The following is a 14,914-nucleotide window of genomic DNA, read 5'->3' on the forward strand; positions in this document are numbered from 1 at the left end:
GATGCCTTAACACGCTGTCTAGGTAGGCGGCTCACAAAGAGTTTGGATTTGGAAGACAGCTGAAATGTAAATTAAAGGCAAAGAAACAAAGAAGCCGCAAATAGGAGAGGACAGAAGAACAAAACTGGAAAAATGTCACTAAGAGAATTTGATATTTCATTTTGCGTATTTAAATCCGCCTGAGAAAGAGGAGTCAGAAGAGCTCCACGTGCACGCAGCGTGATGCCCCGACACAGCCAGACTGTGAGAGTCTCTCTTTACCTCTGGAGGGTAATTGCAGCTTAGGTAAGACACCTGGGAACAGTCGTGCAATTAAGACACAAGACTAAATGAAAAAGCGGCATGACTCACTATGATATTATTCTAAGATTGACTCAGTAAAATGTGCTTACATTTACTAAGGATGTGCACCAGAACTCACATATGGAAGTGCCAATTATCAAACAAGAAAATGCAACAATTGAGCTGACCTGCTAATTAAAATGTTTCATTTCACACTAATAAACTAAAACAACTAAATCACAAACATGTCAAAAACTCCATTTATTTTATATATATAATAAAGTTTTTTTCAGGAGTCTCTTATGCTCACCAATGCTGCATTTACACAATCAAAACAGACTTAAAAGTAAAGTAAAGAAAAATTACTACAATTTAAAATTGAAATTTTGAATACATTTTAAAATGTGACAAAAGTTTTACATGATCCTTCAGAAATCATTCTAACATGATGATTTGGTGCTCAATAAATATTTCTTCTTATTATCAATGTTGAAATCATTTGTGCTGCTTAATATTTTTGCATATTGACCCCTTTAACAGTGTCAAGTAATTGAGCAGACAAAATGACCATCCTTAATACACACTCTAAATCTATTCTACACACATGCAAGTATTACCTTCACATTTAGAGATGATACAATAGTTGACTTTTGCAACAGGTGCATTAGAAATTGTGATCGATAATGTCGCAATACCCTTCTAAATCTTCTCTCTTCATTGAAGGAGAGAGAACCGGAGAAAGGGAGTTCCTCAGTGCTCTTGTCTCTTATGTCAGTGCTTTTCTAATGATATACTGACCTACTTAAAGATATAAACAAGCCCTACACAGGGCGCCAAGTTTGTTGAAATCTCTGATTTACACCCGGAGAGAAAGTGAATGGGAAACAAAAGGAAGAGAGAAAAAGGAGGGCAAGATTTATTTGTTCTGGCAGCATGGCACTGGTGGGAACTCAGTTTGTTAGTTAGAAATTAACCTGAAGAGAGATGAAGTAGGACATGAGAACAACCTTCAAACACAGAGCACCCCTTTGTAGCACAACAAGACAAGTCTCAACTGAACCCTGAGCAAGAGCCACCAGATTTGGGTCTGAATGAGTGTGTCTATCTTTCAAAAAGAGAAGAATTGATAAACAGGTTTCTGCAACCCATCTCATTTTATCTCTTCAATCGCTTCAATGGCAGACACCGCATAGTGACTTAATAACAGACTCAAATAACAAAATGACAGTTAAGACCGGGATTAGACGTGACACTGACTCTAAAATTTAAAGCATTCTTGTTTGAAATGCTGACAGCCAGGACAGGTCTTTCTCTTGAATTTAAAGGCTTAAAAAAGGCTTTAACAAAAAGGATTAAACATGTAATGTGTGTAATTGGCAGAAACAGATCATGATAAATCAGAAGGTCAGAGCTTCCTTCTAATGAAAAGCTCCTTTGTGTGTTCAGCCATTCTGCATTAGTTGCATTGAAATTATATTAGTGGCACTTTTTGAGAGACAGATGGTGGGACTGCAGCAGAAAGTTTGTTTGCAGGCAGACAATTCTTTGATGTTTACGTGCTTTGAGCACGCTGGGAGCTACTCTGTGTAGGCGTCCAAACTATGGGCCATTTGGGGCAGTCCTGTGTGAATTGCTCATCATAGTCCATAAACTACAGATGGACATTTCACATCATTCTTTTGGCAGAGGCTTGATGAAACTTCAAAGAAACATGGTATATAAATCTGTTACTCATTCAGTACAACACTAAACCGTGTATATAAGTACCATGGTATTACCACAGTCATTTTTGCTCAAGTGGGGCTGTTATTCTGTAATTCACCTGGCAGAGACAGAGTTTTGCTTACAAAAAAAAAAAAGTACCATGATATAACTGCCTGTACAAAAGTAGTGTATCCATACCAACTGAACTGAAATAAATTTACCATGATATTTACCATGAAATTTATTTACCATGATATTTCCATTACAGTACTCCATGGTATATCAGTAGTGCACTGTAGTACTATGTCTAAGGTTGATATTTTGCTGATATATGAAACCTTTTAAGTAGTGTACTGCGAATGTGGTTTCTTGGTATGGACAATGGTAACTAGAGTCCTGCACGGGTCCATTTTTGGAGACCTGCGCCCGCCTGTACCCGCAAAGTTCAGCACCAGAACCGACCCGTCACCCGTGATAACATAAAAATTAAATCCGCACCCGCCCAGACCCATTAATATTTGGCCTGTTACTCGATCCGCGTCCGTGATAAATCACACACGCTAAAATCATTCCAATTAAAGTGCTTTATTTTTTCAACATCAGACAGTGTCATTAATGTGCTAATGAAACAAAAGTGCACTTTGTTTTGCACCATTCAAGTAGCCTACCATTGGCACCTAAATAGGCTATGGAACCTGATAAATATACGCAAATAGACCTATTAATAAATGTTTTTTTTTTTTAAAAGAACAAGAAAAAATAAAACCTGAGCCTGTCGCTCACAAACTATGCATTTAGTTTCCCTTAAGGTTACTGTGCAGGAAAAGGATAGCGTCCACAGTCCCAGGTTTAAGTTGCGTTCTCCGTTCATGAATTACAAATCCAGCTGTGGAAAAGTCTCTCTCTCTCGCAGCGATGTCACACCGTCGCAGTGGTGGTGACGTGATGGGTCAAATGTGAAATGTCAAATCTCCCGCCCGCAAGGAATTAATTATCTGCCAGCATCCCCATCCGTGAATTTTAGGAATGTCAAAATCCACTCATTTCAGCCACTTTTATGCGGGTATCCGCGGGTACCCGACCCGTTGCAGGATTCTAATGGTAACACCATTGTATTTTCTGACTCACTCAGGAATACCATGATTTTTAAGCATAGAAATGATTTATTTATTTAAATGGATTATTTACATATTGTTATAGTTGGGCCACCTCTACTGCCATGAGTCGCAACTCCTGAAAAACGATTTTTGCCAATAAATTTGCATAATATAGAAAGGATAGATTAAGACAAACCATTAGATGTAAACGCAGACTAGTGTACATGGCACACTACGAACGTCTGTTTCCTGAGAGGATGAAAAGGCGGCTGCAATCACAGCAAAGAAGGTCATATGTAAACACTTAACTAGATCTGTCTGTTCTCTTGCTGGACAGTAAAGCACTACCCAAATGACAAGCTTCATTAGGTCTGCGTGTGCGGAAACATTTAGGAGCAGGTCAGTAGTAAATAAAGAGTCAGGCTCCTGTTTTTTACCTTTGAGATGAGCTCACACACACAGATCACTTGGCGTTTTTAATTAGTGCCATCGCTCAGAAGAGACACACAGAGCATCCTTCAAACTGTGGACTGCAGTGTGTCCATCTTCAACCCCCATGTGCTCTAGGCACTGCTAAACACTCCGCAAACGTTTAGGTCAATGCACAGTTCGATCAATGATTAAATTAGTTAGGTACATGTAATGAGGAAAGGTCACAGGTACTCAGAGGTGACATCAATTATCAATCCTGGAAATTTTACATTCAAATAATTTCACAATCAAAATTATGAATGTATATCTGTTGCACATTAATTATGAGAAATTGGATATTTAATATAAGCAGTCATCTAATGTTTCCTTAAATTAAGATTTATAAACACTTATAATTATTACATTTAACTAAAAACACTGTTAAATGAAATATTTATTTAAATAAATAAAAAAATTTATGCATTTCAAACTATTGTTAAAAATTTTTCAATTGAATTTATTTATAATTTAAACGAAAACGTATAGAATTTTAATATTATTCCATGGAAGGAATAAAATTATCAGTTTATCAGTATCGGCCTGAATTTAAATATACATACATCCGCAATTAAAAAGTAATAACAAAAATTTTCCCATTTTTTATTTAGTGATTGTTTGCTGTATTTCAGCATCACCTTGCAAGTTGCTCAAACAATGTACATGGTGAATTTCAGTTTAGGGCAGCAACAGCTGGACAAGTTCCTCTCTTTAAAAAAAAATAACTAGACTGGCGTGCTGTAGATAATACAGGTCTCGAGATACATTTTAAAGCTATTTTTAACTTGTAGACACACAAACTACCTGAGAATTTATCTGGCTTTAGTTTATAACGTCATAACATTTTAGCTCCGCTTATCATATCTTTGTGTCATGATGACACATCTGATGAGATGGATAAACTGGTTTACTCACAGATATCTGAGGCTTCATCAGAGCCGTCGGGACAGTCTTTCTCTCCATCACAGCGCCAGCCTTTAGAGATGCAGGTCACCTGGTCTTTACACACAAACTGCTTCGGACTGCATGTCTTCGGGGCTGGAACGGAGAAATAAATTGTAAGTGTGAAATCCATCTCTCAAACCAATTACTTTAACAATATTTGGTCATTCTGGGGATCTCACTTACAACTAATAAATACCATGTATAAATTCTCTCTCTCTCTCTCTCTCTCTCTCTCTCTCTCTCTATACACACACACACACACACACACACACACAGTAAAATTGTCAAAAATCAGTCTTCATCCAGCATTCTGTCTAGATATCAACCACTGAACAACCCACATTGGTCACCCACTTAATGCTTCAGCAGTAATAATTCAAATTTTTGTTGAGAGGAACATCTAGATGTACCACTTATGAAATAAGCAAATACCTCAAAGACTGGCAACTTTGACAAGACAAAACATTTAGAAGAAAGACTTTGTGGATGTGGTCACGGACTGTGCTGAAACTACCATTCCTCAAGCCAAAGATAGCTGGTTTTAACACCGAAACACATCTGGGTCATGCCAAGTCCACAACTGTGCTTTATATTCCAAGACAAACTCATTCTGCTGTATTATTATTAACCCACTTATTTCAGTGTAGGTGCTGTAGTGTTTGTTTATTTCCCAAGTGCTGCCCACAAACGGTGGTTTTCTTTTGCCCTTTATAACCTGAGAGAGGTTTTCTCTCAATGCGTGGACAGAGGTCTTTTCATTACTTGCAGTAGGGCGAAGAATGCATCAGTCTAACTCTGGGGAGAGCCCGGCAATCAGAGGAGTATTTTTGCTCAGTCAGTCTGATGAGATTGTTGAGGTAAACCGCAGAACCGCCCCAGGACTGTGGGTAATCTGGCCCTGCCCCACTGCTGACACTGGTCCACTCAGCCAGAAGTCAGAGATCCTCAGCAAAACCGCTGCTGTAATTAAACCATTCTGTCTGTCCGTCCCCCAGTAAAACACTGCAGCTACAATACCTTCTGTGGGTGCGGCCCACTAGTATATACACAACTGACCACAGGCCTTTACAAAACACAATACGCAGACAAAAATGGCTAACTGGAAAGATTTTAGAAAAATTATCCTTACAAGTCTTACATGTGTTAGCTATAGGGCTAGAACACAGACAAACTTGCAGAAAAATGTGGCCAAGAAGAGGGTTATTATGGCTTATAGACATACTTTGTGATTTTAATCAGTCACTGTTTTGCCAAAACAGTACATTGGCTACAGTGCTTGTACACTTTATCTCAAGCAGTGGTTAAGTACAGATTACGATGGAGGTAACTGTATCTGATTGTGATTCTCTGCGGGACTTTCCCTCTCTCACACTTACCTCTCTGCTCACTTGGCAGGACGAGAGGTGTTTTGGGAAAATAGAAACAGGGGAAAAACTGCAAAGGGGAGAGGATGTAACTGCAAGCACAAGAGAGACCGGGATGCGTATGCGTCCCATTTCTGTACATTTTTTTAAAAAGTAATGAGAAAGCTGGATTATTGAATCCTTTGCAGGCATTGACTGCCTTAAATCTGGAAATCATGGACATCACCAGAGGCTGGGTTTCCTCTTTTGTGTTGCTTTGCCAGGCCTTTACTCCAGATGACTTCAATTGTTGTTTAATTTGTGGGTCTTTCTGTCTTTAGATATGTTTTCAGATAGTGAATGCATTCTCAATTGGGTTGAGATCTGCAGATTGACTTGGCCATTGCCATATTGCCATATTCCATTTTTTTACCTACAAAAACTCCTGGGTTGCTTTTGCTGTATGTTTTAGGTCATCATCCATTTGTAATACAAAGTGCTGCCCAATCAACTTTTCTCCATTTGACTGAATCTGGGAAGAGAGTATATACCTATACACTTCAGAATTCTTCCAGCTCTTTCTGTCCTCGGTCACATCATCATTAAACACCAGTAACCCAGTGCCACTGGAAGACATGCATGCTCATGGCAACATACTGCTCCACCATGTTTCACAGATGATGTTGTATGCTTTGGATCATGATGGGTTCTAAGTTTTCTCCATACTTATTCTCACCATGTCATTCTGGTACAGGTTGATCTTCATTTCAGTCGTCCAGAGAATACCAGACATGGTTTGGCTTTTTTTTTATGTTGTTTTGGCAAAGTCTAATCTGGCTTTGTTTGCACCTTGTGGTGAACCCTCTGTATTTGCTCTTGTAAAGTCTTCTCTTGATTGTAGACTTTAACAGTGACATGTCTTTACCATGGAGAGGATCCTCTGATCATCTACCACTGTTGTCCTCTATGGGTGTCCGTTGCTTTTCATGTTGCTGAGCTCACCAGTGTGTTCTTTTTTTCTCAGAAGGCACCAAACAGTTGATTTGGCCACTCCTAATGTTCCTGCCATCTCTCTGACGGATTTGTTACGTTTTTGAAGCCTAACAATTGTCTGTTTCACTTGTATGAATAGATCCTTTGACTGCATGCTGTGGGTTCACAGCAACAGCTTACAAATGCAAATGGTACACTTCGAATCAATTCAAGAACTTTTACCTGCTTAATTGATGTAGAAATAAGGTAAGAATAGCCAACATCTGTTCATTAAATGGCTTTTGAGTCAACTAATTACTTTTGGTCCCTTGAAAAAAAAAGGGGGTGGGGGGTACCTTTTAAAGCACTGCATTTCCTTAACCATTGTAACATGAATAGTTATATACTACTGTAATTATATACCTGTAACATGAATATGTTTTGGTCAACAGCTAAAATAATAAATATTGTGCCTGTGTCCAAATTCACAAGAACCTAATTGTATATATCACTTTTGACTCATGTATTATCTTGGATGGGCATTTACACAGGAAAAGTTCTAGCATTCAAGTACAGCTAGAAGGAGTACAAAGTATGGCTTAAGAAAACATGTAAGACTAGTCTAGCGTATACTTAATTTCAATAACTAGACAAACAGCACAAATGGACACAAGAAAGAGTTTTTTTGAACATTTGCTTATAATCTGGTCAAAAAAGATCTGAAATGAAACTAGCTATACCACACACAAAACAAGCACTTAAAACCTTGCTTTGAGTTCTCCTTCAGGACCACTAGCAGGATCCAATAAACACAAAGCATGTCAACATCCAAGACTTTTTATCTCTTTCCAAACAAGCTCACAGAACTAGGATTTGTTCCAGTGCACCAGTAAAGCTCTCAGAGATCTGGTCAGCAGTATTAGGAGGATGATAGATACAAAGTGGAAAGTGCAAATTAAACTTTACAAGCCCCAAATAGACACTGAGGAGAGGAGGAGGACTACACAAGAGATCACTTCTAATATATGTAGATCAGTTGGCAATGGAGACATGAAGATCCAGTAGGTTATACATACATTCACCCATCACCGACAATTATCTCGAAACAGTTCATTATAATTAAAGGGATAGTTCACTCAAAAATGAAAATTCTGTTCTTATAAGAAATTTGTTCATCCTCAGAACACAAAAAAAGTTGATGTTACAATAGTGGTTCAGCTGTAATTTAACAAAGCTACAAGAATAATTTCATGCACAAAGAAAACAAAAAAATTACGACTTCACTTGTTTGTTTTCGCTGCACGTTCCCCCAAAACATTTTTTTACCAATATTGCGATTGCGATTTAATATGCGATTATTTTTAAAGCTCTTTATGTTCTGTATTATTCAACAAAGACGAACTAGATGTCGTTGTATAGTCTGACCAACACAATATTAGATAGATTAACCATAAATGTTATTTTCTTCTAGGCCAGGTCTATGTTATGATGAAATTAGGTGATGCATGAATTGATATGAATGACATTTTTATTAAACCACTACAATCACGGTAGTATATTGACTGATTTCTTTATCTTCCAACCTTGCAAGCACATAATAATTATGACAGCATAAAGCACTGACAAATGAGCCTGGTGTAAACATAAATAAATAACAGAGAGGAGAATAATAATAATAATAATAATAATAATAATAACAGTTGTCCTTTACATGCTATTTTTCAATGTGAAACAGGTTTTAAGGCTGTAGGTTTTTTTTATTAAAAAGCATTAATTGTTCATAATATTTAGTTTGAAAAAAGTTTGAGAACCACTGGTCTCACTGGTCTTCGCACCGCTTTAGTTGCAGAACTAAGTGTAGAGTACTAAAATACTGGGACAAGTTTGTGCGAACTATTTCCCAGTACCATTTAAAGGGTTGCATTTGCACCAACCATGTGTACTAGGACATGATGTAAGCCGGGTTGACAATGATGTCATTTGTGCACGACTTTCAATAATGTTAACAAAGAAGAACAACGTTAACAACAGGAGGATGGAGGAAGCGGTGATCTGAGCTGTGTTTTTGTTGCGTCTGGTGGGTTTCACACTAATGGACATGGAATGTCGACGTATATGTAAAGCAATTGAAAGAACAGAAAGGAGGATTAAGAATATCCTACGACAACTGGCAGTGCTACATTTGCTACAAGTGCCTGCACTTCAGCGTCCGTATATTTATCGCTGTTCATCATAATTGCGAAATAAGTTGACACGATGTTTACAGTTTGTTACACAGTTTTTTAAATCATGGCAAATGAGGGCGTTTCTGAACGCGTCTGGCCAATCAGTGTCTACTCGCATCACTGTTAGTACCAGTTGCGCTTGTTACTATTATTTAATACTAGACTGTGCTAAGAAATTAACCAGCATTGAACATATTTATATGATACCAGCTTTAACTTTGGCAGGCCCTACAAAATCTATTTAAAAGTAAAAACAAAAAGCCCCCATAGCGTAATGTGAGGTAAACAGTAGGGATGTTGCGGTGACGGATTTTTTCCACCGGTTAATCGACGTGTAAAAAAAACGGTAATCTCTGTGTCACCGGGGTTGCGTGTCAGGGATTTCGGGTGGCCGAAAATGCGGTCGTGCAGACGTACACACGTCTCAATTTACTTTCACTTTAATAAGCGGCAATTCAGTAGCATTTGTTTGAATTAATCATGGGTTAATTTATTTTATTCTTAATAAAAATACACAAAACAATAAGACACTCGCTTGTATTACACACATCTTTATTGCAAAATGAATAATAACTTAACACACCTATGCTATGACCGGTAGGTGGGTTAAACACTTTGTATCACCGGTAACACTGACTATCGCAACAAGCCTAGTAAACAGCAAAGATAAAAAGCTTTTTCAAAATGATAACAAAAAGAAAAGTAAAACTGAACTTGCTGTCGGTAACAGTGCTTGCATTTTTTTCCAACAAGAATACCAACATGCTCTCCTTCTCTGGTTTAAGAAGCAGTCTTTTACTTTAGCTTGAAAACAATCCATCGTTTGGATTCAAAGCGGCGAATATATGATGCACTGCAACACCCGCTGAGAGCCATGAAACAATAAAAATATTTTTTTTATATAACTCTGACTGAATTTGTCTGAAAGAAGAAAGTCATATACACCTAGGATGATTTGAGGGTGAGTAATTTATGGTCTAATTTTCATTTTTGTGTAAACTAACGCTATAATAGAAAAGTGTTAGAGGACAACATGTTGAATAGTTATTGACTCTGCGTTGCTAAATCTTTCAACCCGACAATGGCATTCTCATTACTCAGGCCACCGACTGTACATAAAAAAAGCGACAAAAAAACATTCCACTTCTAAATTTAACACACGATCACAGAGCGGCAGTGAGCGACCACGAGGAGGAGAGCCTGTGACTCTAATTGGAGGTTTTGGGGTCATTGGGGGGAACGGAGTACACAGGCAACTTTTCCCACAGAGCTTGCCTTCATTCAAAGCACACAAATATTTCAGACAGAGATGTTGATTGTTAATTCAGAGCTGTTTTTTTCCAAATGCACAGCCAAACTACTCAAGTTTTTGAAAGTGCAAATCAAGGGGGACTGTTAATCATTTCAGAGCATCTCAGTCTATGGTGAGGAATCAAGAAAGCCTTTATTTGTCCCTCTGGGCCTTCACCCAAATGCAAACATCAGGAGCATCCCAAAAAGGTGCACTGACGCTAAGCAATCGAACATCACACTGCAGTCATTTGAAATACCACAATCCCGTTTCCAAACAGGGTTGGGAAACGTCCAGAAGGCCAGCCAATGCGGAAGAAACTTCCGTCTCATTCATTTACGTTTTGTCTTGGGGAACAAAAAAAACAACAGGAGTGTTTTACATCCAGGCACCTTCACAGGTTAAAAACATTGATCTTTTCTCTGAATTCTGGCTGAGGCAGTTTAACCCTTTTACAAGTTTGTCCTCTGATGTTAATTTTCTAGGACAAACCGGAGTTAAGCATGGCGCTGCTGAATGGGGCCAGTTTCTAATGAGGTGAAATTCCAAAGAAATGAGGCTAAAAACTAGAGCTGAAACAACGAATCGATTTAATCGATTAAAATCGATTATTAAAATAGTTGTCAACTAATTTAGTAATCGATTCGTCGCTAAATAAATTTTATTTGCCATAAGCGGCTCATTTCGTGCATATTTCAAATCTGCGGTGACCAAAGTGTGGCAGTAATGAGCCACCGGAGGTTTTACTCAGCCAGTACAGCAGGTGAAGTAGCGAATAGCCAATAGCTGGCCTCGTTTTATGTCACGTGCTTCCCTAACAGCGTCTCTGCAGCATTCAGCGGAAAGTGGGAGTACTTTACTTTGAGCCTTCAAAATGAAGAGTAACCTGTAAACTCTGCACTACTGAACTGTTTAAGGGGCCGTTCACATATCGTGTCTTTTGCGTGCTCAAGTTCGTTATTTCCTATGTAGGCGCGCAGTATGCACTCTCATAATGGAAGCGACGCGGTCGCGACACGCACGCGGTGCGATGCGCCCGTTTTTCCAGGCGCGTCCACACCGCATCCATTTATCCTTTGCTGAAATTTCCGGGTCTTCATGGAGAGGGCACGTCATGGAGAGAGCACGTCATGGTTGCTTAGCAAAGGCAGACGCCTCAGGGGCGCTTCTGCCCGAGCGCTTTGGAAAGAAGGAGAAAGCGGCGCGACTAGCGTTTTCCACGCGTTTTTAGGTGCAATATGTGAACGGCCCCTAAGAATTTTATTTGTGCAGATTCTCCAGTACAAGGTTGTTTGCAAATGTTTAGTCGTAAAAGCTGATAACATTGCTTTTTAACAGTTAACATTTAAAGCTTTACAAACATGTTATGTGATCAGTTTGTCGTTTACCAGTTCATAATTCAGACTTGCAGCCTAATTATGACTGAATGAGAGAGGTAAATGTTTGAGTATATTTAAAATGCACTTCTTTTCTAAGTATTCACTGCTCTTTTTCACACAGCAGGTTATTTGTGTGTGTCCCAATTTTTTTTTTTCTGGACAACCTTCTGATGGATTTTACTTTAAATTGGGAGTTCCATTCAGGTTTCATGCCATTGGCACTTTTTTTTCTCGAAGGATTGTTTACAATTTCACAGCATAAGCTATAAAGCTTTTTCCCAGTAAATAATAAAATACAATGCACTGCAATTTTATTTTGTTTTATCCTTATACTTCGTGAAAATATGTTCTCAAAGATTCCTTAAGCTTTGTTTGGGATGTTAAACTACTTTAGGAGCTCTAAGGACTGCCATGGTGAAAACAATATTTGAAATCTCCTTGTGAATTTTGCTAGAGTATGGGTCAGTGTTTTGATTGCAGAAGAGTTCGACAAAGGATTACTAACATAATAAAACAACTCCAGGTATATTTTTGATGAGGATATGACAATGCAAAATGGTTAAAATCTCTTAAAAATCTATGCTGAATGATAAAGACCCTTTATTAATAATTTACTTGGGGAAAAAATGGAAAAAACTAAAATATAAGTACATAAACCGATTAATCGATTAATCGTAAAAATAATCGACAGATTAATCGATTATCAAAATAATCGTTAGTTGCAGCCCTACTAAAAACCAATAATTCATACATCATCATCATTCAAAGTTTCCCTTACCCTCCAGGCTGAAATTTTTCACAACTAAGAACGGATATGCTTTCCAGACAGTATAGTGGGGAAAAACAATGAATGGAAATGGAAAAGGAACCACCATGCTTTATCAAATAGCAACATGTATCCATGTGCATAATGTATAGCTGCTTTGGGGCTGTAATCACAGTATCAATCTTATGATTGTGAACATGCTCCTGGTTCATCCCATAACATTACTTTAAAGACTTTAAGCCAAGATTGATCTCATTGTTTATCTCTGCTGTCACTTGGACTTTTGTTGCCTTTGGAAATTTTGGTAAATGGTAATTTTGGGTTATTTACACCAAATGCACCAAAATGTGCAAATGCATTTAAAAAAAAAAGGAAAATGCCGCCTTTTTCCATATTCCACTATGTTCTTCCCTCAACTTAGAGGAGTTGATACGTACCTCTCCTGTCTCAGTGTGTGCACTTAATCGCTGTAGTGTGCAGCGCCAGTATGCTAGCGTTTAGCTTAGCACCATTCATTCTTTAGGGATGAATTTAGAAGCCACCAAGCACTTACGTGTTTTCCCTATTTAAAGATTTATGAAGGTTACATGAGTAGTTACAAGAGTAAGTATGATGACAAAATAAAACGTGGCGATTTTCTAAGCAGACAAAAAATGATAACTATAAAGTATGGCGGAAGAGCACTTCACAGCACAGTAATATCATCAGGAAGAGTTTTTAGGAGTGATATTACTGCACCGAGGTCGAAGTGTTGCGAAGTGCTCTTCCGCCATACATTATAGTTATCATTTTTATCCACTTAGGAAATCGCTAGGGATGCACCTATACCACTTTTTTCAGAAAGAGTCCGATACCGACACTTTCATTTTTGGTATACGCCAAGATCAATACCTGTATTTTCACATCATTTGTCTATTTTTTCAATATTGGGTACAGAGACAAAATAAAAAGAAGAACAGCAACAACAACAATCATGTTAGCTGGCTTCAGCTAGCAATCAGATATTTCCTTCAGTTATTTCCACACTTAATTATACCTGTTAAAAAGTATTGTATAAGCTTTTGTTACTTCCACGGTTCATTTAAATGGCGCATTAGAGCTGCTCTATTGCAGCAGTACAATAGTGTAATGCAGGGAATCAATGCTTATACATTATACGACTACGCCCGTATATTTTGATCTAATTTGCGTCATGCACATTGCACGCAGACCCTGGCGTAAAAAAACTATTTTAGAGCAAGCTAAACATGCGCAGTACGCACACGTTTGCATTGGTGCAGAAGACCTCCAGCCTAGAGCATTTCACACAGTCTGCTAGTTTTACTTTTGCTGTAATCGTGTATGCTTGACGTTTAAAATAAATGCTGTTTATAGTGAATGCCCCTATAATTTTGTTTGTTTTATATTTACAATTTAGTTTTAATTCAAATGCATGTGCTAATGGAGCGAACAGCAATCAAGATCATGCAACAGAAGTCCGTGCTCTCTGGCTCGCTCTCACTCACTCACTCTGCTTACCTTCAAATAACTTCAGTAAATTTCTACTTTCTGTTGTCAGTTTTTCTTTTTCTGGACACAGCTCTGTTCACTCGCTGTGTAGTATAGGCCTTCAGTATCGGGGTATTATTATTACGAGTATGAGTACAGGAGCACAGTATCGGCCCCGATATCAGTATCGGTATCGGTGCATCCCTAGAAATCGCCACGTTTTATTTTGTGTCAAGATACTTACTCTTGTAACTGCTCATTTAACCGTCTTTAAATAAGAAAAACATGGAAGTGTTTGATAGCTTCTAAATTCATCCGTTTGGATCCTAAGGAATGAATGGTGCTAAGCTAAACGCTATTTGCTTATTGTGGTTTGTCTTTAAAGCTCAAAGATGACTTTTTTTTTTTTTTTTTGCCACTGGACAAAATCCAAGACAGTGGACACCAGAAGCAAAGTCTAAAAATATAATCATCCACAAATGTGGTTTAATTAAAAGGGTATACGTTAGTAGCCTAAATTAGTCTCAAAGTTTAGTAATTATCTGCTTGTGAGATCATCTGGAGATTACAATATATTATTTTATGTAAAAAAAAAAAAAGAGAGATATTGAAAAGTATGAGTAAAAATGGGTCGACAACAAACTAGTTTACTAATTTAGATTATTTAGATACTCTTTTTATTACATTATGTAATATTTTATTTTAGAAATTACATTTTGGATTTTATTTATCTTTTCAAAGCCCACCGGCCCACCATGAGTGTAAGATGCTGTGTTAAGTTAAAAACACCCCACCCACCAAAAATGTATAAGAATACATAAATAAATTAAATTGTTCTTTGTCCACCTATATTTCAAATTGAGAATCCATCTTATTTACAGACCACAAAGAAATGCATCCATTTTGGTCACACAAACCCACAACCAGCTGAAATATTCAGACTTTCATTAAAGG

At 37.8% G+C, this 14,914-nt stretch overlaps 1 protein-coding gene across 1 annotated transcript in view; it reads right to left on the minus strand.

Moving 5' to 3' along the window:
- The window catches only part of lrp1ab (low density lipoprotein receptor-related protein 1Ab), a 108,597-nt gene that overhangs the window by 80,763 nt on the left and 12,920 nt on the right, over positions 1 to 14,914 (minus strand). Inside the window, exon 2 of the mRNA XM_052595009.1 lies at positions 4,467 to 4,589. Within this exon, the coding sequence (XP_052450969.1) occupies positions 4,467 to 4,589 (123 nt within the window). The remainder of the gene's footprint in view (positions 1 to 4,466; positions 4,590 to 14,914) is intronic.

The sequence above is a fragment of the Carassius gibelio genome, chromosome B23, assembly GCF_023724105.1.
Source record: "Carassius gibelio isolate Cgi1373 ecotype wild population from Czech Republic chromosome B23, carGib1.2-hapl.c, whole genome shotgun sequence".
Lineage (NCBI taxonomy): Eukaryota > Metazoa > Chordata > Actinopteri > Cypriniformes > Cyprinidae > Carassius > Carassius gibelio.